The sequence below is a fragment of the Rhipicephalus sanguineus genome, chromosome 8 (assembly GCF_013339695.2).
Source record: "Rhipicephalus sanguineus isolate Rsan-2018 chromosome 8, BIME_Rsan_1.4, whole genome shotgun sequence".
Lineage (NCBI taxonomy): Eukaryota > Metazoa > Arthropoda > Arachnida > Ixodida > Ixodidae > Rhipicephalus > Rhipicephalus sanguineus.
In genome coordinates, this window is record NC_051183.1 from 4,871,680 (window position 1) to 4,895,712 (window position 24,033).

Genomic DNA, 24,033 nt, shown 5'->3' on the forward strand with positions numbered 1-24,033 from the left:
TGACACTGCTAACTGAAGGCTCCCCTTCTAATCTAGCTTTACATTGTCGAGTGTAGGTGCATACCAACGTACGATGAATGCGCAGTTTTGTACAGGCGCAGGAATGAAGAAAGGCGTCTAATGATTCGGTCATGGCATATCGATAATAGTGGTGGCCCATGTGTGAGCCAACCTTTGATTAACTTGCATAAAGAAGAAATCAGATGCATTCACCCCATGTACACCGGATTGATAGGTTCGCCTATTGCCTGGGCATGCACAGATAAGTTTTCGTGCCTTCTTTCTTTTCTGCCAGTGTGTGCCTTTGCAGTTGTTAGTTGGCATATGTGGTGCCTTGACTTCTTTCTTGTGTCCATGTCTGCACTCCCAGTCTTTCAGAATAGACCTGAACATTTATAGCAGGCTACTTTCAGCAAAGGAGCTGCAGGCAAATTCAAATTCTAAGTGCAGTCTAAGAGGACTTTTTTGCAAATTATGTGGAGACAGACACATTTAGTTGAATTAGGAAACATTTACCATTGCTCACAACATTACAACACATTGGCCAAGTTAGTACTATTAAGGAGAGATCCTACTACTCGAAAAATGAATGTTCTTAAAAATTTCTTGCTTTTACTTGCTTTGTTAAGTTCAGTTTCTCTGCTTTCTAGACAACAAAAGTCAAGATTGCAGTTAAACAGGAAATGCATTGAAATCATGTTTTAAGAGCACCGAGCTAGCTGTTACAAAGTGGAAAGTGCACACTCTCTAGAGCTCTTGGCTAACACCACACAGCTGCTAGTAGGGTGTTGAGTACACTCCCGTGCAGAACGCCAGGTTTACCGGAAGGCAGCCAGAGTGTTGTTCTCCTACCTGGAGAACAACACTCTTGTTGTTCAAACCTGGCGGTTGTTCAAACCTGGTGGCATCACCAGATGTCAACAATGATTTGGTGGTGCTTAAGTAATGTGCGGCGCTTAACAACAGTGATGATAAGATTAACTCCGTGCAATTGAAGCACCTAGCACCAGTGTGTCGAAACGGAATGAAAACCAAAAACGAAAAATGAGAAAAGCGACATTTTTATACTGGAACGAAAATGTAACTGAAACGTTATCTATTATTTCGTTATGGAGTGAAACCATAATTTTTAAAATCGGCTTCCGTTCAAGGGAAAAGTTGCCAATCTGGAACAACAGAGGTCATGCAATGTGACAGTTAATGCATATCTCAGGAGAGCACATATCTGAGGCGGGAATCCCGAAGTAAGGATGTGTTAAAGTTTTGTGAAAAAAGAAAAGAGTGGCAACCGGAGCTGTTTATATTTAGGCAAGTGGACCTTGGTGTGCCAGTCGCAAAGGCCTGCATGGAGAGCACATTCTCGGCACTGAAGTTTGTTTTATCAAAACAGCGGCCTCGCATATCAGAGATGGACACTCGATGATGTGCTGCTTCTGAGATCATGCTCACTCCCTTGACGCAAAACATTGAGCCTGCTCAGAGAATTCATAATTCACTAATGAGAAAGTTAAATACTATGTTTTCACTGTTACATTAATTTCAAATTTTTACATACAAATAAAAACCATAATGAACCATTGCAGAACATTTTTTTTTAAATTCAGGAACAGAAACATAATGGAACTGTTTTTGGTAGAATGAAACTAAAACCGAAACAAGAACATTTCATTATGGTTAAAGCAGCGCTAACAACACGGACGAAAAAGGAGACGCAACGAGCTCTTGGTGAAAGATTTATTAGAAGAAACATACAAAGAAAGTGAACTCAAACGAACTGTAGAGTTGCCGCCACTTCAAAAACTTGCCATATTGCAAAAATGCAAGAAAAGCAAAAAGTTGACTAAACAAACTTGACTTCTTGCAACGGTACAGAAAGGTAGCACATAGGAATAACAACATATCTTCAAAAACCTTCAAAATCCCAACCAAAAAAGTATCTATTGACCCCGCCTCCAAAAAATTGGTTTTGCTTCACCATAGCACCACTGAAGGAGAGCTGATGCACTTTTCACCAACATTCTTAATGAAGAGGGCTTCCATAATTTCATGCGCCGTGCCATCCCTGTGTCTATGAAAAGTACATATCTATGAAAAGTACACATGCACTTACACTTCTTGCAGTGGGTATCTAAATGCAAACCATAATTAGCATTCAAATTATTCTTATGCTCTCTAAGGTGGGTGTTTAGGCAGCGTGTTGTCTGTCCAATCTATACAAGCCCACAAGTCACAGGGATTTGATAAACAACACCGGATACACATGACACACACTGATTCCAGTGTTTTGTGCTATAGTCCCTTTTCTGTGAAGTAAGGCTCTTATCAAGTTTCTTACGAACAGCAGCACAAATCTTTCCAAGTTAGGAGCACTGAAGACCACCTGAACGCCGTAGCTGGCACCGACTTTAATTTTTTAGACTATGGGAAAGCTTGTGAGCATAGGAAATGACAACAACGCTTCTTTTTTTGCTTTGATCGTTGTGTTGTGATGCAAACTTCACCTTTACCTGCTTCAAAGGCTTTTCACATTGCGCAACCAAGATCTGAGGTGGGAAAGTGGAAACCAACAATCTGTCTCATTGAAGGGAGAAGCTGGTGCTGATTGGATGCTTACATGTCTTGATATATACTGAGTACGTCTAGTGCAATGAAACGAAGACAAGAGACATAGACTGGTGCTGTCTATGTCGTTTGTGGGTCTTCTTTTGTCTTCGTTTCATTGCACTGCACATACTCAGTATATATCAAGACATGTACCAACTAGCCCACCAACAGATCCGTGCTTACGTGATTTTCTGAGTGCTGAACGGAAGCAAAAAAGTGCGATGCCATCTTTCACTGTTTTAGAATGTGAGGACCTGTAACTCTGAAGTGGTTTTGTTGATCTGGAGCAGAACATCCAACATGTGCGGTCAGATGAAAACGTTAGTTGCAGATCCAGAAATTCTAGGCATTCTTCTTTGAGAAGTTCAAACATGAAGGTGAGACCAAAACTCCCTTTCCTGAAAACCTTCAGAATATCTACAAGGAGCCTTCCGGAGTCTAAATTCGGAATAAAAATAAGATAATCAACTACATAGCGAAAGATTCATTTACAGAGGCTGTTCAATTTACGTTCTAGCATCCTGTCAAATTTGCTCAGATAGATGTCGCATAAGATGATGGGCACAAGCCTAGACCGCATACAGACTCCTGACGTCTGTATGAACAATTTTCCATTCCATCCTACAAGGGCCGACACAAGGTAGAACGACAATAATTCCATAAAAGCTTCAACGCTGATGCTGGCTTTATTGCGGAAACAAACTTCATCGTTATCCTCAAAGATACATTGCCTCACATTTTGCAAAAGAGAGACATGTGGCAAAGAATAAAAACCATCTTTGATATCAACACTGAAAGCAGAACATGCTTTCAGGGTTGCTATTGCTAAGATAGTCAACAACAGCTTCAGAGTCGTGACCATGAAACGGGTCTACAGCATTAAATGCCAACAGATGCCTTTGAAGATAGCTGGAAACAGCATATTGCATTTTTCTCCATTCAGATATTATTGCTCTGGAAGGGGTATTCTTTTAGAGCGCAGCTCTTAGGCGCCCGTTCCTGCGTTGAGGGGCGTCACTGTCGCCGTCGGTGGTGTAACCGACAGACATGAAAAAGTAACCAATAGTAATGAAAAAATAAAATGAGAGAAAATACCCAGGATCGAATGGAATTTGAACCTGGGCCCTCTGCATGGCAGTCAAGTATTCTACCACAGTGCCATGCTGGTGCTTGAAACTCATTTGCAAAAAGACCCTATACAGGCATCATGTCGGGCAAGGAATCACGTTAACCTGTGTAAAATAGCGTGGCAGAAAAGTAAAATAACAATCAGTCATCACACAATGCTAATTGCCCAATGAGTGCGTGGTTTCATGCTTCCCACCCACAGCAAAGTGCTGAGCAATAATTCTTCATCGTTATCAGCCACATGCAGCATCAACAAAGTGTACATATTACCTGACAGATGTGTAGCGGGTACCTTGCTTATCCGCAGAAAAATGAATAATAGCGTAGTGGGTGCTGTCCTACATCACAAAAATTATCATTTATGGTGTAGTTGATACCTTGCGCAAAGCCAAAACTTGAAACACGGTTGGCCTTGCCCCAACACGAAGCTGCACTCCGAATTCGCATTAGGCAGCATCGTAATCGTCGATGAATTTTCTGTGGGTTGTTAAAAGGAAGAAAATTTCCAAGTGAAGACCTCTTGCCCTTTTAACTTGGTTAGCAGTTCTGATGATCGAGGAGCACTAGAGCCTTCTCCCTGACCTTCTTTTCTTACAGTGAAGTCAGCTTTAAATTCTTCTGTAGAGCTTCAGATGCCTTTTCTCCAAAGAGACCCTTGGGTAGCACAACAAAAAATTACACCGTATCCCGCCAAAGGGGACCATGAGGCGATGCGAAGCCGGAGCACTTGCACGATCGCGTTCTGTTGGCGTTCGCTGGGCATGCTACCGACCTCGCGTCGCGGAACGCGAAGAGGAACACTACGCGCATCGTGTCTTCCCTCTAGCCTGGCCGTTAATTCTCACAGGGCGTGCGGGGAACGTCGACAGGCGCGCGAGAGAGAGGCAGCGTAGGAGAGGAGAGAGAGGGGGAGGGGACGCGCATGCGCTGGCCCTCATCGCGGCACTGCGCAGGAGAGAATTTCGGCAAGTCGAGCCCGCATTTCAGAGGAGCCAACCGAGCCAAGCGCTAAACTGAACGCGCGCAGCGCCCTGCCATTTGAAGGAGAGGAGACTAGAGGAGGAGAGTAGCGTATGCGCCGTGAGAGCAGAAGCGAGAACGCAGGAGAAGCGCAAGCAGGTGCTGGTAGAGAAGTGGAGAGAGTAACGCGCAGCTGTTAGAGAGAGGGAAGGAGGAGAGTCGCACATGCGTAGTGTGAGTGCGGACCACAACGCTGCGTGCAGATGACCACAACGCCTTACATACCCCCGAGAAAGAGATACTTCGCGTCTAAAAAAGCCTTCTTTACCCGAAGTCAAGATTTTAAGCTGGTTAGAAGCCACGAAATTAACGAGGGGGCAAAGCCATCCTTGGTTTGCGATGATTACAGAAAGAACTAAGGAGAACACCAGCACACTCTTTGATGCACCCGAGTTTTTGGTTCTCAGAAATGAAATGAGAAACAGTCCTCGCAATGCATACTTTTTTGATTGGCGTAGGTGTGGCACTTTCTACGTGGCGGCGACTGTGCAGTTTGTTTGAGTTCACATTCTTTTTATGCTTCTTCCAATAAACCTTTCAGTCGCAAGTAAGCGCTCACTGTGTCTTCTTTTTCGTCCGTGTTGTTTGCGCTGCTTTAACCATAATGGAACCTTACGAGCTAGCCCAGATGTCAACTTTGCTACAAAAACATTTCGTTACGGCACCCTGCCTGGCACATAACACCACAATGCCTAAAGTAAATTTCACGCTAACAACTTGCCTTTGGTATAAGGTCTTTCTCTGCAGCACCAGGAACTTGGACAATGGCCTGAGATGTTTCCTTTTCAGCGTGAACTTCCGTTGTGCTCCTTGAGAAGCTCAGCTGTGCCTCCATCCAAGTATTGTTCATGGCCTAACAGGTTGGGTGCGAGAGAAGTTGGTGCAAAAGACTGTAGACAAACTGTCCAACAAAGAACAATTTCAGAGCAAGAGAGCGTATGGTGAGAAATGTTTGTCAAGCTTAAGCAATAAATATACTTAAATAAAAACCCGTGAACTAAATTGTGAATGCCTATTTGCTGCATACTGTGCAGTCATGACACAACATTTTGAGAAAGGCTAAAACTGCGCAAGAAAACAAGGACAGCAAGCAGGAAGGAATGAACAAGACACCACGGGCACAGGCTGGGAACTGTTTATTCTTGGTAATCAAAGCACAAGCATTTTTTAAGCAAGAACCTAAGCATGTAACCACATTGTCACAAATACATGTGCAGATAAAGAATGGGAAAAAAACTTGGAGAATAGCTGTGTCAGACAGATTCCAACCAAATTAACATCAGGTAAACATCAACTAATCTACATCATCTAACGAAAGTAGAGTTAAGGCGATAAATGTGGGAATAACTGCATGAAGAAACCTATCAAGCAGATAAAACGAGAGGTAAAACCATCAGCAACAGTCAACAAGAGTAAGCAATGGCGCCAAGAAAGTGCACAACAGAGGATAACTCCATAACTCCGTTCTGACAATGGTGGAACAATATGAGAGGTACACTGACCGAGCAGAGCCACTGCAGAAGGGGCGCCGCAAGTACTCACTGTGGTTATTAGCACTTTATAATAAATGCAGTAAAATTGAATAGATCATCTACCTAAATGAAACGACTTCTTCTCATTGGGATGACTTTTGTATTTGAGTGCTGTATGCCTATGCATCTTTCTCAGTAAATGAAACTACTGTTCAGAGAACACCTTTTCCTAGTTTAGTCAGGTTCATTTATAGAGAAATCTCCAATAATAAGGGGCCATCTTTTACATTGTGCACATAAGAAAATTAATGCATTTAATCAATTGGCATGCTATTCTGTAGGAATTTGCTGGAGTTGAAGCCTCAAAATGAACAGAAAATGCTTATTCTACTGTTGCAATAAAGGGTGCAGGTCCTGTGAGGTGGAGTTATCTTTCATAATAACAAATAGCTGAGCTAGTCGCTAGGGTTACATAGGGTGACCTGAGTCAGCAGTGCTGTTGCCTTGTTCCCTCTACTTGTATTACACTTGCACCCCTTACAATACCATTATCAGACCTACTCTTGAGTATGCATGCATTATTTGGGACCCTCACATCAAAAAAAATATTCATGCTATTGAAATGATTCAGCGTAAGTGCACCCGGTTTATCTTCTCCAAGTACTGCACGACAGACTCCCCGACAGCTATGATGCAAGAAAATAATATACAAAAACTTGAGCTTCATAGAAAAATCTTGAGATTAAAGTTTCTTTTTCATTTAAAAAACAAACATTTTGCACTACAGGCATCCTCGTTCATCCAACCTTTGACGTCACGACTAACTAGAAATCACCATGCTGAACCGATAACTCCATTTCAAACTCGTACAAACACATTTAAATTCTCCTTTTTTCCTCAAACCATTACAGACTGGAATGCTTTGCCGTTTGAGTCACTACAAAACATACACTCATTCGACTCAATGTCATCATAACGAAAATCGATTTCCTTTTTCGGTCCCTGATTTTAGAAACTTTGAAATCCCAGTCGCTTACACGCATGTGTTGGCGTAATAGTACCCTTAGTGGTGCGTCATGTGGTATGTGTATGCATGTATGCATAGGTCTCTATAGTTATGTATGTTCGTATGCTTATACTAATTATGAATTGCTATTGAATTATGCGTTCAAAATACTGTTGATTATGAATTGTTATATGTATGCGGGTACAGAAGTGAGACCGCTGAAATCGATCTGGGAGCAGTTTTGGGAGCAGCAAAATTTCAATTTAGGAGCAGGAGAACCTTGTTTGGGAGCAGTTAGCAGCATTTATTGTCATTTTTGGAGCTTGGAAAAACAAATTTGTAGCAACTTGGAGGAACAAGCACATATTTTAATCGGCTTAGAATACACATAACATTCAAACAGCATTTGGAGAAAGTTTTTTTTACAGATTATCACCAGGTATGAACTACACTACCTTTTTACAAACCACGCAATTTATATGACCCGGGTAACAACACAAGAAATAGATGAAAAAAGTTTCTCCGACTAGGTTCACTTTACACTTGAAAATAGGAAAAGGAAAAACATCCCACTTCTCAAATAATAAAAAAAAATGGATTGTACAAGAATTGTAGTCACATAGCAGTAGGTCTTTGCTTTAGATAAGCAATACCATTTAGCAGATTACTGCTTTGACTTTTTGTTGGTCTGCTTATTTAGCTTTTCAAGCTTCCCCAGAGCTTGCTGTAGGTCAGTGTTCCCCTTCGTGGAGGGGGGGTGGGAGGAGCGCAAAGTCTGCCCCATACCGCCCATACTTTGACTTAAGGGATTGGGGGCACTGCGATGAACCTTCGCCCTCCCTGAAGGGGAATGAACCCTGCGTACGCCTATAAGCATCCTATCACAATAAAGCGCCTTTAGCTATCTGCTCGGCCGCGTGTGTGGTGTAGCGTCAAGTGTACCGCACGCTTTTAATAGGTGATAACAAAAGCGCGCTGCACCACCGTTCGCTGCCACCTCGTGCGGGACCGCCTTCAAGAATGGGTCGGGAGTGCCGAGAAACCTTACCGCTCAAACACTAAGTCGTCAAACGCGCGCGCGTACGGTGCTGCAAGCGTAGCGCCGTTGTAAGCGTAATAGTTTCAAAACGCTCCTTGATGTTGCCACCATGAGCTATAGGACGGTCGTACGAGAGAGCCCGAATCAGCGCTGCGGCAAACGAACAAACAAAAAAAGGCTTTGTCGTGCGCACTTGAGGCACTATTTACAGCGGCACTGCATTTATTTCCTCCTTGGCGGCAGCGGCGCAAGTCAGGAGATGCAAATTGGAACTTAGTGGTTAGTGCCTACTGCCGTTTAATGCGTAGTTATTCCGCGTTCACGGCAGGTATGTTTTAACGAGGTTAATGCATGCAGCTGGAAATATTCGCTCCATCCACACAAAAAATACTCACCTTTGCTCATTTCGGGAGAACACAAGCAGCAGCGTCGACATCAAAACCGTAGCTAGCAGAGGAACAAGCTATGCACAATAAAGAAATTGAGAGTGAACAACCCCGCTACGCGCTACGTATGCCACTCGACAGCCTACCGAGAAGCAGCAAGCTAGCGGAGCGGCAGTGCATTTGGGGGGGGGGGGGGGTCACACATATTTACAACCGCTCAGAGGCGATTATCACAGCACTATGGAAGCCTCCATTACAGAGGCGTGTAGAAGGACATGCTGGACGCATTAACGTGTTCTGTGAATGTATCCCTGGTGCTGCTTCTAAAGTTACGTTTTCCCACGCTGAAACTGACCCGGGCTTGAAAATTCTTGCTTGCGAGGCCGTTCCGGCGCAGTTCGGCGCAGTTCGGCGCAATTTTTCCAATTTTTATGCTTTTGGAGCAGCTTGGCGCAGGAAAACGGAATCGCATCAAAAATGCGCAATATGCGCAGCTGTCTTACCCCTGCAGGTATGTAAGTGTATATTAATTAATTGTGTGTGCATACGTGTACGTTTACTACTTGTTCTGATTATGAATTGCAATTGGCTGTCTGTAAGGTGCTTGTGATTCACTCTTGATACCACTCCTGCATGGGCTCAGTTCTAAGCCTGCAGTATCCTGTAAATAAATAAATAAATAAATAAATAAATAAATAAATACTATGTTCCAAGTAAAGTTGTGTTTCCTGAGCCAAAAGACCATGGCAATTTGAAACAGCGGACATGTGCAATATCCAGAAATGATCGCACCCTTCAGTCAACAAATTGTGCTTGTGAAAGCCACTGCAAACTGGAATGTGTGCCAAAAGTGGATGGCACAGTGCACTGGGCGATAATGTCAAAACATTTCATACAACTTGAAATAAGAAAAGTTTGGGCACATATGGTATTGCATTTCAGCATCCAGCGCAGAACACAACACAAGGACGGTGTGAAATAGCACCTGTCTTAATTGCATATGATGCTGTCCTTGTGTTGTGTCCTGAGTTAAATTGTCGCGGGCAGTCTTGGGCAGTAACTAGTTACTAGTAATGTGTTACCAGTAACCAGCTACTTTCTTCAGTAACTTGTAACTGTAACTAGTTACTTTTAAGTTAGAGGAACTTGTAACTGTAACGCTGTTACTTTTTTACAGAGTAACTGTAACGGGAAATAGCGTTACAGTTACTTTCCCATTTCCTCTCCTCCTGTCACCTTTTCACTACACCGCTCCCCTCGCTGTTTGGGAGGGGAGGTTGCTAAGACTAAGTTCACGTCCGTTTTTTTTATTCGACATATACATCCTACTGGTCACTTGAGCTGCTAGCTCTACTCTTGGTGTAAAGGTGAATCATTAGGACGCCAAGTTTAAAGTCTCCATCGTCTGAGGCTCTGAGCTAATTGTGTTTGACAGGCGGCTAGAAAGCAGCAGAGCGCAAAAGGGTTGACAGCCAGAAATACCGTGAACTAGAGAATCATTTTTTAAAACCTCTTTGGAACTGATTGTAAAAGGTTAACTCCGACTCGCAGTTTTCTCTCGCCCCCAACTTCACTCGCAAGCCAGCGTCATCGCATTGTTTAGATCAAAGCTATGACCAGTTATCCAGCAGTGTTCAACAAGCTCCGTCTTAGAACGCGTTGCATGAGTTGCTTTAGCAATATCCCGCTTGTCGATCCTTTCCTGTCCATTTCACCGATGTTAAGTCATGTCGCAATCCCCGCATCGTGCTTGTAGATTTTCACGAACACACGTTCCAAGGAGAGCTTTGCGCCCAGCGGACGCAGAGCCCTCCGAACAGGGTCTATACACCTTGAACATAGGAAATAGACCCAGTGGATGTTGTCTTCACTCGTGACGCACTCCCAGTTCCTCTTCACATGCGCTTTTGGGTATTGCTAATAAACATCCTAGGATAATGCTGTTGTTCCAGTGCATGAACTACGCTTTCCACTTCTCGTTTCAAGGAACGTTTATTATTATTTTAGAATAACAGAGAGCTGAGTTAGTTGGTAAGTATTCATTCTAAAAAACACAAGGCGTGCAAACGCGGACACAAGAAAGAAGTCAGGACACAATAAACGCTGACTAACAACTGAAGAGACGCACAATGACGAAAACTTATCTGCACATGCCCATGCAACAGGCGAACCTATCAATCCGGCACACGTGGGGGTCTACGTGGAAGAAGGCATTTGTTTTCATCTTTATGCAAGTTAATCGACGGTTGGCTCGCGCATGCGCTACCACTATTCTCGATATGCCATGCTTCAATCAACAGGCGCGTTTCTTCATTTCTATGCCGGTACAACACTGCGCATTCATCGAATTTTGGCATGCACTTACAATCTCGACAATGTAAAGATAGATTAGAAGGTGAGCCTCCTGTTAGCGATCTCTTATGTTCTAACAATCGCTGGTTAATGCATCGGCCCATCTGGCCTACGTAGAAGCGGCCACAGCTGAAAGGGACCTTATAAACCACACTTGTACGGCAATCAGTGAATTTGTTGGTGTGATATCTTGCGCGAGCATTTGACGAGAAACTCATACTGTGTTGTGATGTCACAGTGCAGTAAGAACCAAAACTAGCTTTTAAAAACATACTGTAATTACTTTTTCAGGGTGCACTCACGTTTACCAGTACATTTTCTAGGCTCTTGAGAGCTTAGCCTTTCATTTAACGCAAAAAAATAAAGGCTGAAAATTTTCCTGTCAGTACCCTTTAATAGCACTGTTTATGTGAACCCAACAGTAGTGGTTTGTCGTGCTGAAATACTTGTGGTTTCATTCAAGGGAACAGGTTGAGTCAAACCGATGGCAGGGAGACTACCCCTGTCACGTTGGAGGTGTTAATGTCACGAGGTTTGAATGTCATTTGGTGCAAAGAATGCCATTCGATTCGTGATGGTGCTACACAGCAAAAAGCAATGTCATTCGTTTATGATACCAGTGTCGATAATTCAGACAAAAATGGCAGGAAAAGTTGAGGAAGGTAAATGTAGAGTGGTACAAAAGAGAATTTACTTATTTCAAAAGACATGTGGGAAGTCGCTTCATTAGATAAACACGGATAAAAATTTTATATCGCAGAATATCTGGCCACCATAAGCCAAGACGACGCTTAGCCAGTAGCCACAGCTGATAGAATGAACACAAGCAACATGGCTGACATGGCAGTGCCACTGAACAACGACGCTAAGCTGCAGCAAGTAAAGCATTTAGTTGCTTTGTACTTGGCGTTACGAGAAAAGTGCATAAGACAGTCAAAGAGGCTTGATCGTCAGATAGAACAAGATTCAAGACGCAGCCTGTTGAGTATGCATGTGAAACAAGGCAGAGCATGCGCGGCATGACGGAAAAAAAACAGAAAACAAAAAGGCATGCCACGTCTATTGAAGCTTTCCCCAATGCGAAGTGACAGAGGCACCAGTGGCAGTTTGCGGTGCGACAGCACACACACAGAAACCCAGAGTGTTCCACACTTATTTACTTTCGAAACGTGGTCTCACATGCGTCGATGCGGGAAAACAGTTTGCAACAGAACTCCGCAAAATTGTCTTTCCATAGCCTTATGAGAGCAGATGCCTCCACCTGGGTCCAGTGCGCTAGTGGAGCTGATGTCATCGCTGTGGATACACGTGCACACATGTGTCTGTTTGTTTACACTACAGCCAACAGTGCAGGTAGCCAGATGCCACTGAGGTGGAGAGTACGGTAAAAATATTTTGCAATAGCCTTGCGTACACCTGTTCTCATTAAAATGACAGATGCCTTAAAAAAAGCAACATTAAAGGGACAATAAAGAGCAAAACGATTTTTCTCATATTAGGAAAGTACTCTTACATAATACCAAATCACCACTCTTGCTGCGAGAAGACGCTTAGTAAGAGAGAAAACGCGCAAAAACAAAATGTGGGTGGCGATGCCACCTTGAAGTTTCCGCACCATTCGCCGTGACGTCACATGCTTTGACGGTGCCTACTAGGGACTACGTAGTTCTTAATTGGTAAAAATGAAGTACATTGTCCTCTCAGGGGGCCATAGACTTAGCATACCAAGTTTGGGCTAATTTTGTTGGGCCAATAGCGCCAAGATACGATAAATGCACTTTGAAATCCGTGACTTCATGCGGGGAGATTTCAGTGCGAAATTTAAAAATGAAACTTTGAACTTTATTTTGTCCTCTATTAATAAACCTATGATGGCGAAATTAACGACATTAGAGTTCTTGGAGCACAATTTATCGATCTAAACCGATTCATCGTTTCTCTTTAGTTTCCCTTTAATAGTGAGTTTGTATGATTACGTGTCAAATTGGGAATGCCGAATGCCACATTTTAAGTAGTTTCTGGAGTAACGAGCATACATTCGGTTCGACTTCCACGGCGAAGATGTTTTTCGAACTCATTCAATTTCTTAAGGTCATTCAATTCTAATGACATTGAATATCACTGTGTAGCAGCTGCATAATGTCATTAGTTGCGAATGTCATTCCATTCGAATGACATTAAAACGTCCAGTGTGACAGGTGTAAAAGCCTAATGGAGTAGGTGAGGTGTATGTAAATACTGCTGGTCAGGCTGGCAGTGCACATTAACTCTTGGCTTCAAACCTTTGCCCCAATGAATTGCTGACAAGAATGAATTTGGTTCAACAACTAGGCTTTCTTACCGAAAATTCCACATCAATTTCCCGGTAGTTTTGTGCTAAGCATGAACGAACGACAACCTTTTGCATCTCTTTAACCTACCTTCACCTTGCATTGCAGAACTGATTTACCACGTGATGGAATGTTTGACATATAAATTCATTAAGCTCACCAGCTGTGTCAAATAAGGAAGTGTCAGCCACCCACCTCCTTTTTCTCATTGTCAAGCTGCATTCTGAGTTGCTGAAGTGCTGCTTCCCTCGTTGTGATGCTTTGTGCTTTCACCATATCGACTTGCTTTTGAAGCTCTTGCACTTGCTTCGCGAGATTCTTTACCATCTGCGTTTCAGAATGAATACAAATACAACATTTCCCATTTAAAATGCCACAGACTTGTGAAAGTGCACTTTGCAAGGCTGCACAACAGCAACACCTATTTAAGTGGCATTATGTTAAGCTTCAATTTAATTTGAATTGCTTTCAAGGATTATGCCCATATAGTCACCAATAAGTAACCATCACTACTTTCATCATTACCTAGCCTCGTTTTTATATTAGCAGTGCTACAAACAAATCCTAGCAATATAGGTACACGTGAAATAATGCTTGGGTAAGACATAAAGTCAATAAAACATCAACTACCTACACATTAACAGGAAAGCTGTTACCGAAACTCGAAAGCCCTTCACATCGGGGAAATGAGTGCAACCAAATCTTGGCCTGGGCATGGATCACCTAATGCTTTCCTTTCCTTTTTTTTTTTTTTTGCATTGCGCAATGCTCCCTCCTAATTTAAGCGTTCAGCTTTATCACAGGTAGCGGCTGTCTCCCTGAATGCTGTTTTCGGGCTGAATTGGCATAGAGTCTTTCATGTTCTTTCCAGCATTCGTCAGCCTCTAGAACGTGATCACGCAATCATGGAAACGTGGGTAAGGAATTCAATTTTCTCTCAGTCAGAATTTTCCTGAAATGCGCAATTCCTGATTTTGACTCTTGGAACGCACTGCTAGGCCAAGCTAAACGAGTATAAGCAACACGCGTCCCAAACAACAATTGAACTTTATATTCACTCTGAAGCTCACGAAGAAAGGTCCCATGGTTCCTCGTGCATGCGCTCTTGGCATTGCGCACGGAAGCGCCATTTCGTGGCGCTACAATACTCCCCCCCCCATAGTGAATTGGTCAACAATGAGCTGCGGTTCATAAGTTCATTTGCAATGGAGGTCTTGTGCGCCGTCCACTCCGTGTGAACCTTTCACCGACTGGTTGGGCTGGTTCAAGTCTGGTCTGCTGGTAGTCCTTGTGGCTGTGGAACTCAAGATGATGCATTCACTTCACTGTTGCTGTCCATGTGTGCTGTTTTATGCGGTCAAGCAAAACCACGCCGTTACAGCCACCTCTGTCGATCGTGATGTGCTTTTCTCCTCGTTTCACCACCTTGAATGGCCCATCATACGGGAGCTGGAGTGGACGCAGTATGGCCTCATGCCTTACAAACATGTGAGAGCAGGAGGAGAGATCATTATGGACGTGAACAAGCCGGAGGTGGACTAGGCACGGAGGGAGAGTGCGTAGCTTGTTCATAATGCCCCGCAGTCGCAGGGTGTAATCGTTGTTGGCCTGGGCATTTGCGTTTTTACTGTTAGCGACAAACTTCCCCGGAAGGCGAAGTGTTCTGCCGTATACGAGTTCAGCCGCGCAGCAGCCAATGTTCGCTTTCAGAGCAGTCCTAATTCCCAATAAAACCAGAGGTAGCACCTCTACCCAAATGTGACTTGAAGTTGCCATCAAGCTAGTCTTCAGCTGGCGCTGAAACCTTTCCAACATACCGTTGCTGATGGGATGGTAGGCCGTTGTTCTGATGCGCATGGTTCCTAGGAGCCGTGTGATGTTCCCGAATAAGGCCAACTCAAATTGCGTTTCGCAATCTGCTGTCACTGTAGATGAGACTTCGAATCGCGCTACCCAGTGGCAGATATAAGCGCGGGCAACAGTATCGGCAGTCATATCTGGAATGGGGACGGCCTCCGGCCACTGCGTAAAGCGGTCGATGCAAGTTAGTAAGTAGTTTTGCCCTTGGCAATAAGGCAATGGTCCCACAAAAATGCACATGGGAAAATTGAATGTCCGGCTCGGGGAAGGATCTTACGGGGGTCACAGTATGGCGCTGCACTTTGGAGCACTGACATGATAGGCACTTCCGTGTCCAACGTCGGACATCTTGGTTTATTCCGGGCCACACAAACCTAGCTGTGCACAGCTATTGAGTGGCTCGAATCCCCGGATGCGAGAAGCCGTGCAGCAATTCATAAATGTTGTAGCGAAGATCTGGGGCACGAACGGTCTGGCCCTACCTGTAGACATGTCACAGCATACAGATCCTGTCGGTCCAGCCACCCATTGCAGCTTCAAGGCACTGGTTGTGGACTGCAGTAGGTGTTTCAGCTCCCTGTTGCTGCATTGAGCCGTCGTTAGTGCGGTGAAGTCAATGCCGCTCGGTAGGCTGATGGCGTTCATGAGGCTGTGCTAAAGAGCATCTGCCGCTGCGTTGTCCTTTCTGCTGACATGTCTTATATCCGTTGTGAATTCTGCGATGTACGACTTTTGGCAGAGCTCTCGTGCCACATGTGCACCCGTTTCTGAGTTGATCGCTCGCAATGCGTGAGTCAGCGACTCGTGATCTGCGAGTACAAAAAATTTCTCGCCCTTCTACATAGCGGCGGAAATGTTGTATAGCAGCATATATAGCCAGGAGCTCCCTACCAAAGGTGCTGTACAGTCGTTCGGCTGGGCTTAATTTTCTGAAGAAGAAAGAAATCAGTCACCACCTTCCGCTAGACTTCTGCTGCAATACGGCTCCAACAGCTGGGTTTGGAGGCTTCCCCCTTCACACACTGCGGAACACCGGGCTGCGGGTATGCGAGCAAAGTGGAATTTGCGAAAGCTTCCTTAAAATGCAGGAACGTCATTCCACTGAATAGCGCTTACATTAGTTCCTGATGCTGCTAGTAGGCTGTGCAGTGGGTGAAGGATGCGGGCGCATTTCAAAACAAACCTACGGTAGAAGTTTACGAGCCCCAGGAACTCTCAAAGCTGGCAGATGGTTTTTGGGTGTGGAAACCGTCGTACTGCTTCGACCTTGTCCTGATGTGGTTGTAATCCCACACTTGAAATGCTGTGGCCCAAAAGTGGTGGCAACGGTACCCCGAACAACATTTGGCCGTATTGATAACGATGCTGTGCTCTGCCAGTCTCTGTAGCACGCAGCGTAGATGGCTCTCGTGCTCTTCTGGAGTGCAGCTAGCAATCAGCAGGTCATCCAGGTATGTCGATGATTTTATTGTTTTTATCGCGGTCCCCATCAACGCTTGCCATGAAGACGTCACTGAAAGTGTATTGAATTGCTTTAAGCAGTGCTCACCCTCATTATCTTTCACGAAGGAAATTCCTGACAATGATACACTCCAGTTTTTAGATTTAGCATTGTTTTTCAATTGTGACGACCACATTTGCTGGGAGTATAAACCAAGGTCAAAAAAAGCCATCCTTCCTTTTGACTCATCTCATGCTACACTAGTAAAAAGAGGGATTGCTTCATCATGCCTCCACTCGGCTCTGACAAAATCATGTTCTCATAGAGCCAGCCTTAGCTATAACCACCAGATTTCGCGCCTTCTTACGTCGGGTTTTCCTTCCACTTTGCTTGTTGCCATTGCTTCCACCCTTTTTAGACAGATTGGTGCCTCACCCAGCGTTACAACATGACAGAGGCCCAACAAGTTTGTTGTCATGCCCTACATACACAAGGTTTCACATAACCTTAAGAGGATAGGATCAAAGCATGGGGTAGACCTCGTCTTCCCAGCACCCCTTAAGCTTTCCCGTTTATGCAATCTTGCCGGTGAAATAACAGAGAAAACAGTCTGCGATAAGAAGCATTAAGGAGCCATTTGTTCTCTGTGCTGCGGAAGTTGTATATAAGATACCACTCAGTTGTGGAAAATCTTACATAGGCCAAACGGGCCGCTGTCTTAACGACAGAATAAGGGAGCATGCAAACACGGTGAAAGCTCAGAATGATGGGGCGCACCTTCCTGCGCATTGCAGGAATTGCGGATGCAGAGTACTTTTCGAGGAGACTGACGTCATGAGCAGAGTAAAAGGCAGGCGAGAAAGGGAGATCGTAGAGACTGACCAGATAAATGCTGCCGTAGACACGTGCATCAGTGCACCTTCGATGCATCTGACAATGAAAGAAATTGAGTTCCTTCAAAGCGGATAAGTGTAAAAGCTGATCAACATAACCCTTCGTCGTTATCGTAGTTTGTAAACACGATCTTTCCCAGGAACTTGTTATCGGGTGCATGACAATCTGCTGTGACGCGCCTGCGCATACGTTTTCGTGGTGAGATGTCTTTCAAAATAAACTGAGTTTAAAATAAGTTGATTAATAAGTAAATAAAATAAGTTGAGCGTCTGTTCTTCTGTGTCGTCCTGTCCTTCCTTCCAAGCCTTCGCTCTCCCAACCCAGTTATCCAGGTAAACCTTGCAGAAGTCGAGGCCCCGGACAATGCCATCCATGAACCGTTGAGAAGTTTCGCCTCCATTCCACAAGCCAAAAGGCATCCATAGAAATTCGAACATTCCAAATGGCGTCGTTATTGCAGTCTTCGAAACATCCTCTGGTGCTACAGGTATCTGATGACACTGCCACACGCTCTCATTTCTTTCTGTGTTACCGCCCCCTTACACGTGTTACTATTGCCTTGCGCAAGCCGCGCCAGAATGTCTGGGAACATTCCAGATTGTAGTAGATCATTTTGTTAAGATTGTGCACATGACGCGAATAGTCAAGATTATTCCAGAACTTGCGCGACCACCAGTGATAAGGCTGGAAAGTTCGACACGTGATGTATAAAAGATGGCGCGTCCCAGTGATGAGCAGTTTTTCGATGGCCAACGCTCTGTTCGCCGCTATCAGCGTACCGTGTGTAATGCCGTAGTTTGACTTTCCATTTCCTGGCCACAAGTTCGGCCAAATACAGTTTAACCTTGGACACGCTGACTTTGTCGACACCACGACCCCGTGACAATATGCTCTAACCAAGTCTATTTTTGAGATGTTAGCGCCATGCAGGCAGGAGGTGAGGTCGTGGACATGCGGCACTGGGTAACGGTCTGGTATAGTCCCATGGTTTAGTGCCCTATAATCCCCACAGGGACGCCAATCGCCGCCTGTTGATTTGGGCACTATGTGAAGAGGCGACGCATATGGGCTGGACAAAGGGCATATTATGCTGAGTTCCATCACATGCAAAAACACCTGCTGTCGGGCTAGCCGTAGCTTGGGCGAAAGACGCCGTGGCCGCACGCAGACCGGTGGTCCTGTGATTTCAATGTGATGCTGAACCTCGTGTTTCACTCTGCCGATTGCCTGTTGCTGTCGCGTCAGCTCTGGCAACTCTTGCAATATGGCTGTGAAGCGCGATTCGCCAGATGGACAGAGTAAGGTCAGGCTGAGAGGAGGATGCAAACACAGCTTGTCTTGTACCACTGCACGACATACAGGATCCTGAAGCCGTTTGTTCCAAACGTCAACCAACAGAGTGAAGTATTGCAGAAAGTCAGCGTCCAATATGGTGAACTTGACATCAGCGGCTATGAACACCCATTTGAATGTTCTGTTGAAACCGAAGTTCAGCGTGAGCGAACGATGTCCGTATGTCCATATCACCATGTTATTGACGGCTTGGAGTGGCGATGTGCTAGGGTTCTTCCTTTCGGTTTGTGACATGGATATCACGCTCACCTCGGCACCTGTGTCAACTAAGAAACGAACACCGTTGTTGCGCTCGGTGACAAAAGATACTGACGGATTTGAAGGCAACATAGAAGCACTGGTCCTCAGTGCTTGCTGTGGTTGTTTCCCGAGCGTGTGCAGTGTGGAATACAGTTACACGCAGCATTTTGAACCACCAATGATACCAGCAAATGTTCTCTCGCTTAAGTTGTGATGGCAACGTGTTTGGCTCGCTTGATTTTTGCACTATACTGCTTGTGCACAAAGCTGATAACGTCTCAGTGAGTCGAGAAATATGTTCACGCATTTGCTGAGGTTCATCCTGAGCCTGTTGTGCTCACATGGTAGCCAGTGATGTGGGCGTGGTGATCGCCATGAGCCGATCAGCAAGCTCGGTGACCGCAAGTAGGTCTTTCTGCTCTGACGCGGTGACAACCAAGCGGACACTTGACGGCAGCTTTTGCAAAAAGAATTCTCGGAATAATGCTCCATCTACAGTGGTTGTTGTTTCACTGCACAATAGTTCCATGTGCCGCAACAGCTGACTGGGAGTATGGTCACCGAGGTCCCTGTCGCAAAGCAATTGCTGTAGTCACTGCGATTCAGGGGGCCCAACATGGTGGATGAGGGTTTCTTTTAGCGTTGCATATGCTGTTTAAGCAGGCGGGTTGAGTAAAAGATCCCTTATTTCACTGGCTATGGCCGGCGGGAGACTGCTCACGACATAGTGGTATTTGTTAAGGTCTGCTGTGATGTGTCATGCTGCGAACTGTGCTTCTACTTGAATAAACCAGAGTGTGGAGTCCGCGATCCAAAAGGAGGGCAGCTTACCGTCGACTGAAGAGACTGTCGGCGTAGCGTCTGTTGTAGACGTCGAAGTCATAGTCGTGGAGTCCGTTGTCGACGTCGAAGTCATAGCGATGTGGATGCTCAACTCCGGTGGTTGCATCACGTCCGGGTCACCAATGTTGGAGTGCACTGCTGGGCCGAGCTAAATGAGTATAAGCACCACGCGTCCCAAACAACAACTGAACTTCTTAGGAGCGAAGCTCCTAAAACCCGTACTCCTCTGTGCCGTCGAAGCTCCCTTCTCTTAAGCATCACTTTAGGTCGTTTTAGCAAGTCTCTAAAGATGGACGTATGCTGAACTTTACTGACGTTGAGCTTCAAAAATGCTAAGCAACAGACCAAAAAAATTTACCTAATCAATATCCATTCTATTCTCGTATACGCATCCATCATTAGACACCTACACACTCCAAACGTTAAAGCACTCTTAACACTTTCGTGACCGCGCCTATTCCCATCGATAGTATGTTATCGATGACTTCAAGATCAAGTTTTGGCACTCACTGAGGGGTTCTGGACAGCTAACGCAATACAAAGCATAAAATAACATGTTTTTTATCAGTTTTGTTTGCGAGTTTGTTTTTTCCTCCGCGGGGAGATTTTTAAAGCTCGTTCGCAGTCGGGTAGGTGAGCGCTCGTTGTTTCAGACTTCGCGCCGACGCCGCTCGCGGGTGCTCCACAGAAACGGCGAATTTCGACGGATTACGATTAATATAAGCGGGAATCTCTGGATGATGGTAGCAGCACGGACACGAAAGACGACTTCGATTCTCCAGGCGAAGTCGTACGGACGGCGAAAGTGCGTCAAACCTCCCTGGAACATCACCAGCTATCCGCCGGTAAGTTTCGTCTTCGCCTCAGGTCGTTTTATCGCTGCCGCGCGTCGATGTAAACGTATCCGGTGTGTTCTAAACATAACAGCTCTTATCTGCAAGGTGTTAACTTCATTCGGGCGGGAGCATTTGGCGCCGGCTACAGAAAGAGCGCAGTTCTCTTTGCGAAGACGGCGCGGAGCGGACTTTGACCCAACGCTCCGGTGTGCTGCGCGGCGGCGTCTTCGTGTTGTTTTTTACCACAGAAGTCGTCAGAGAGATATGCAACCACACAGATAAGTATGCGTGGATGCATACTGGAGGGAGGTTACTGAAGAGAAGATGAGCAAGTTCGTCTCACTCCATGTGTACATGGTAATCGTCCAAGTCCCGCGCTTGCATTGGTGTTGGGGTTGACGACATGTATTTCCAGGCCTTCGTCTACCCTCAGTGATGCCACGGAAAAGGTTCAAGGCTTCCTGAGTGTCTCTGATCTGAAGAAGACGACTGTCGCATCCCACGAGAATCTTCACCACAAGACACTATTGCAACACATGAACGATTTTTCTACGCTATCTTTTAACCCCATCGGAACCTTTCAGTGAATGAGAAAATGGTGAAATGTGAAGGTCGGTATGGTATTCGGCAGTATATGAGCGAGAAAGAGGTCAAATGAGAGTACAATTATGGATTTTTGCAGATTTGGAACAGGCTACACTGTTCATTTCAACAAATACACAGGAAAATTGAAAAATACCAGAACTGCGAACTATGCTAGGAAAGCTGAACAGAAAAAAATCTTTTTCCCGAAACATGCGCAGCCAGCCTGTTTCACCGCGTCGAGAACCTGCATCGCGCGGTGGCATGATAGGCACTAGTGCCTATATTCTTGTATTTATGTAAATAATCTTTGCACTTACAGAGCTTATATTTCCACTATTATTCTATGAGGGCTTTGCGTTCAAAACGTATATTTCAATTTTTTTTAATGTTTTTAAATTTTTTAATGTTTAACCTTTGCTGAGTAGCATTGATGTTTTTGTGAATCTTTCTTTCTTTTTGATGCATTTTTCTTTGTTTGATAATTTTTTTATTTTATTAGATATAAAACCGTTGTTTGAAATTAATACTGTTGAAAAGACCAATTTTTCCTCTATCATTTGATACCCTACACTTTAGCATCAATTACAATTCTTTGGCAGGGGAAAGATATTTCCTAAACTAGCCAAAAACAACCGATTTTTCCGCGGTCACGAAAGTGTTAAGGCACTTTTTTAAGCAACACAAATTTGGGCAGCACATTTTGTTACAAACAACTACACCTATCAAAACAGTGCCGCTGCAATAAAAGGATTCTCTTAGCTAGCCCGCACTTGCACAACATAGTACATTTTCTCAAAAGTCCATTTTATGCCTATACCAGGGGCGTAGCCAGGGGGGGGGGGGGGGGCTTATGGGGCTTCAGCCACCCACGAAATTTTTCGTGCTCGCATACACCACCAACGGGGCGTCAGCTGGAGGGTGGGATTTATTGGGCTTCAGCCTCCTCGCCCCCCCCCCTCCTTTGTTGAAATTTTTTTCTTTATTTCGTTCTATTCCACACTGCCATCCGAAATAACCACCTTCACTGAAAACCACCCAGGATGTCGTCTAAATTTTTTTTTTTTTTCGAGCACGACAATGCCGTGGACAGTTAAAAGGTTCTGGAAGGTGGCTTTTCTGCAAGATTTTTTTCAACCATGCAGTTTGTGAAACAGGGTATCACTCTTTCTGTTTTTTGAACAATAAAAAGAAAATTGACTCTGTCAGATTATTCCTATTTTTACCTTACTTTCACGCAACCGGCGTCTGCCATTGTGTTCTTCCTAACCTAGAAGGTCTACAAGGCGATGCACCTCTAAGTACATTAATTTTCCAAGGACTAATGTCCCCGGGTCTAACAGTTACTCTCCATGCAGCTACTCCTACAAGGCAACTTTTAGTCCTCACACATCACCTCACCAGATGAATAGTCGGTCCGCTCACACACTCCATGCGAATGATCTTTTTATCCCCAGTTCAGATCAAGTGTTAATACCTAGGGATTATTTTTCACATTTATTTAGCGCAAGGCGCGAATACATTTTTTGCGTGTCGTTTTCCGTGGTTACAAAAAATTGCGCAGAAAAAAACATGACAGAAAAATATTTAGCATTCCACGCCTCACTGCTATCGCTGTCAATTCGACAACTAAATACAAAAGTGAGACAATGAAATGTTTCATTTTTCCATATAGATATAAAATTTCTTCTTTCTTTCAGTAGATTCACTGTCAAATGTCTAATACAGGGCCAGCCGCGATGTCAATATCTCGTTGAATCCTTTTTCTGAGGATTTCTGAAGCTGCCCCAACGAAACCGGCAGATGACTGGCATCGCACACGCTAGCGCACACAAATCGACAATAGTGGAGAACGGCTGCGTCCTCTGTGCCAATTCACGACCAAAGTGGCCAGGCCCTCGCCGACACCATCATAAGGTTCCTTACAGACATGGGAATTAATATGCAGCATCTCCGTGGTCAAGGCTACGATGGTGCAAGCTCGATGGCCGGCAAAACGAATGGTGTTCAAGCTGCTGTTCCTGAGAAACATCCAGCCGCACTCTACACTCACTGCACCAGTCACTCCCTTAATCTAGTTCTGTGTGCAGCATGCTCCATCACAGACATCCGAAGCTGTTTTGAGACTCTAAAGGCGATGTCAGTCTTTTTCCGTAAATATTCTGGCCGCTCACACATTTTGCGAAAAATGATAAGTTTGAGCTGTCCTGAGTCTACAAGGCAGCGCCTTTTGGGACTATGCGAAACACGCTGGGTCGAGAAGCAGTGCTTTCATTTGTGAGCCTCTTTGAGCCGTTGATCACAGCACTAGAAGAGATTAACGGAAATGGCAAAAGTCCAGAGCAGCCAAACAGTCTAATGTTGGCACTCTTGTGACCAGCATTCCTTGTAAGCCTGCATGTCGCGGAGCACGTTTTAGCACTGACTTTGCCACTGTCAAAGAAGCTGCAGACAAGGAGTATCGACATGAGCGCTGCCATTGACGACATAGAAGCGATACAGCAGACAATTGAAAATGACCGCAAGAACGCCAATGCTTCTTTCTCAAAAATATTTGCGCAAGTGCAGGCGTTGGCAGAAAAACTGAATGTGGAGATCACCAGCTGTCGAGCCGGTGTCCAGAAGCAAAACCTTGGGAGCAATGCAT

The 24,033-nt window shown here is 44.8% G+C and overlaps 1 protein-coding gene across 3 annotated transcripts in view; it reads right to left on the reverse strand.

Annotated features, from left to right (window-relative positions):
- The window catches only part of LOC119401249 (deformed epidermal autoregulatory factor 1 homolog), a 152,135-nt gene that overhangs the window by 15,143 nt on the left and 112,959 nt on the right, over positions 1-24,033 (reverse strand). Inside the window, exons 6-7 of one of the 3 annotated variants that reach the window (XM_037667932.2) lie at positions 13,533-13,664; positions 5,474-5,605 (exon numbers count right to left, since the gene is read on the reverse strand). In XM_037667932.2, the coding sequence (XP_037523860.1) occupies positions 5,474-5,605; positions 13,533-13,664 (264 nt within the window). The remainder of the gene's footprint in view (positions 1-5,473; positions 5,606-13,532; positions 13,665-24,033) is intronic. The other 2 variants (XM_037667935.2, XM_037667933.2) reach the window with 2 other exon arrangements.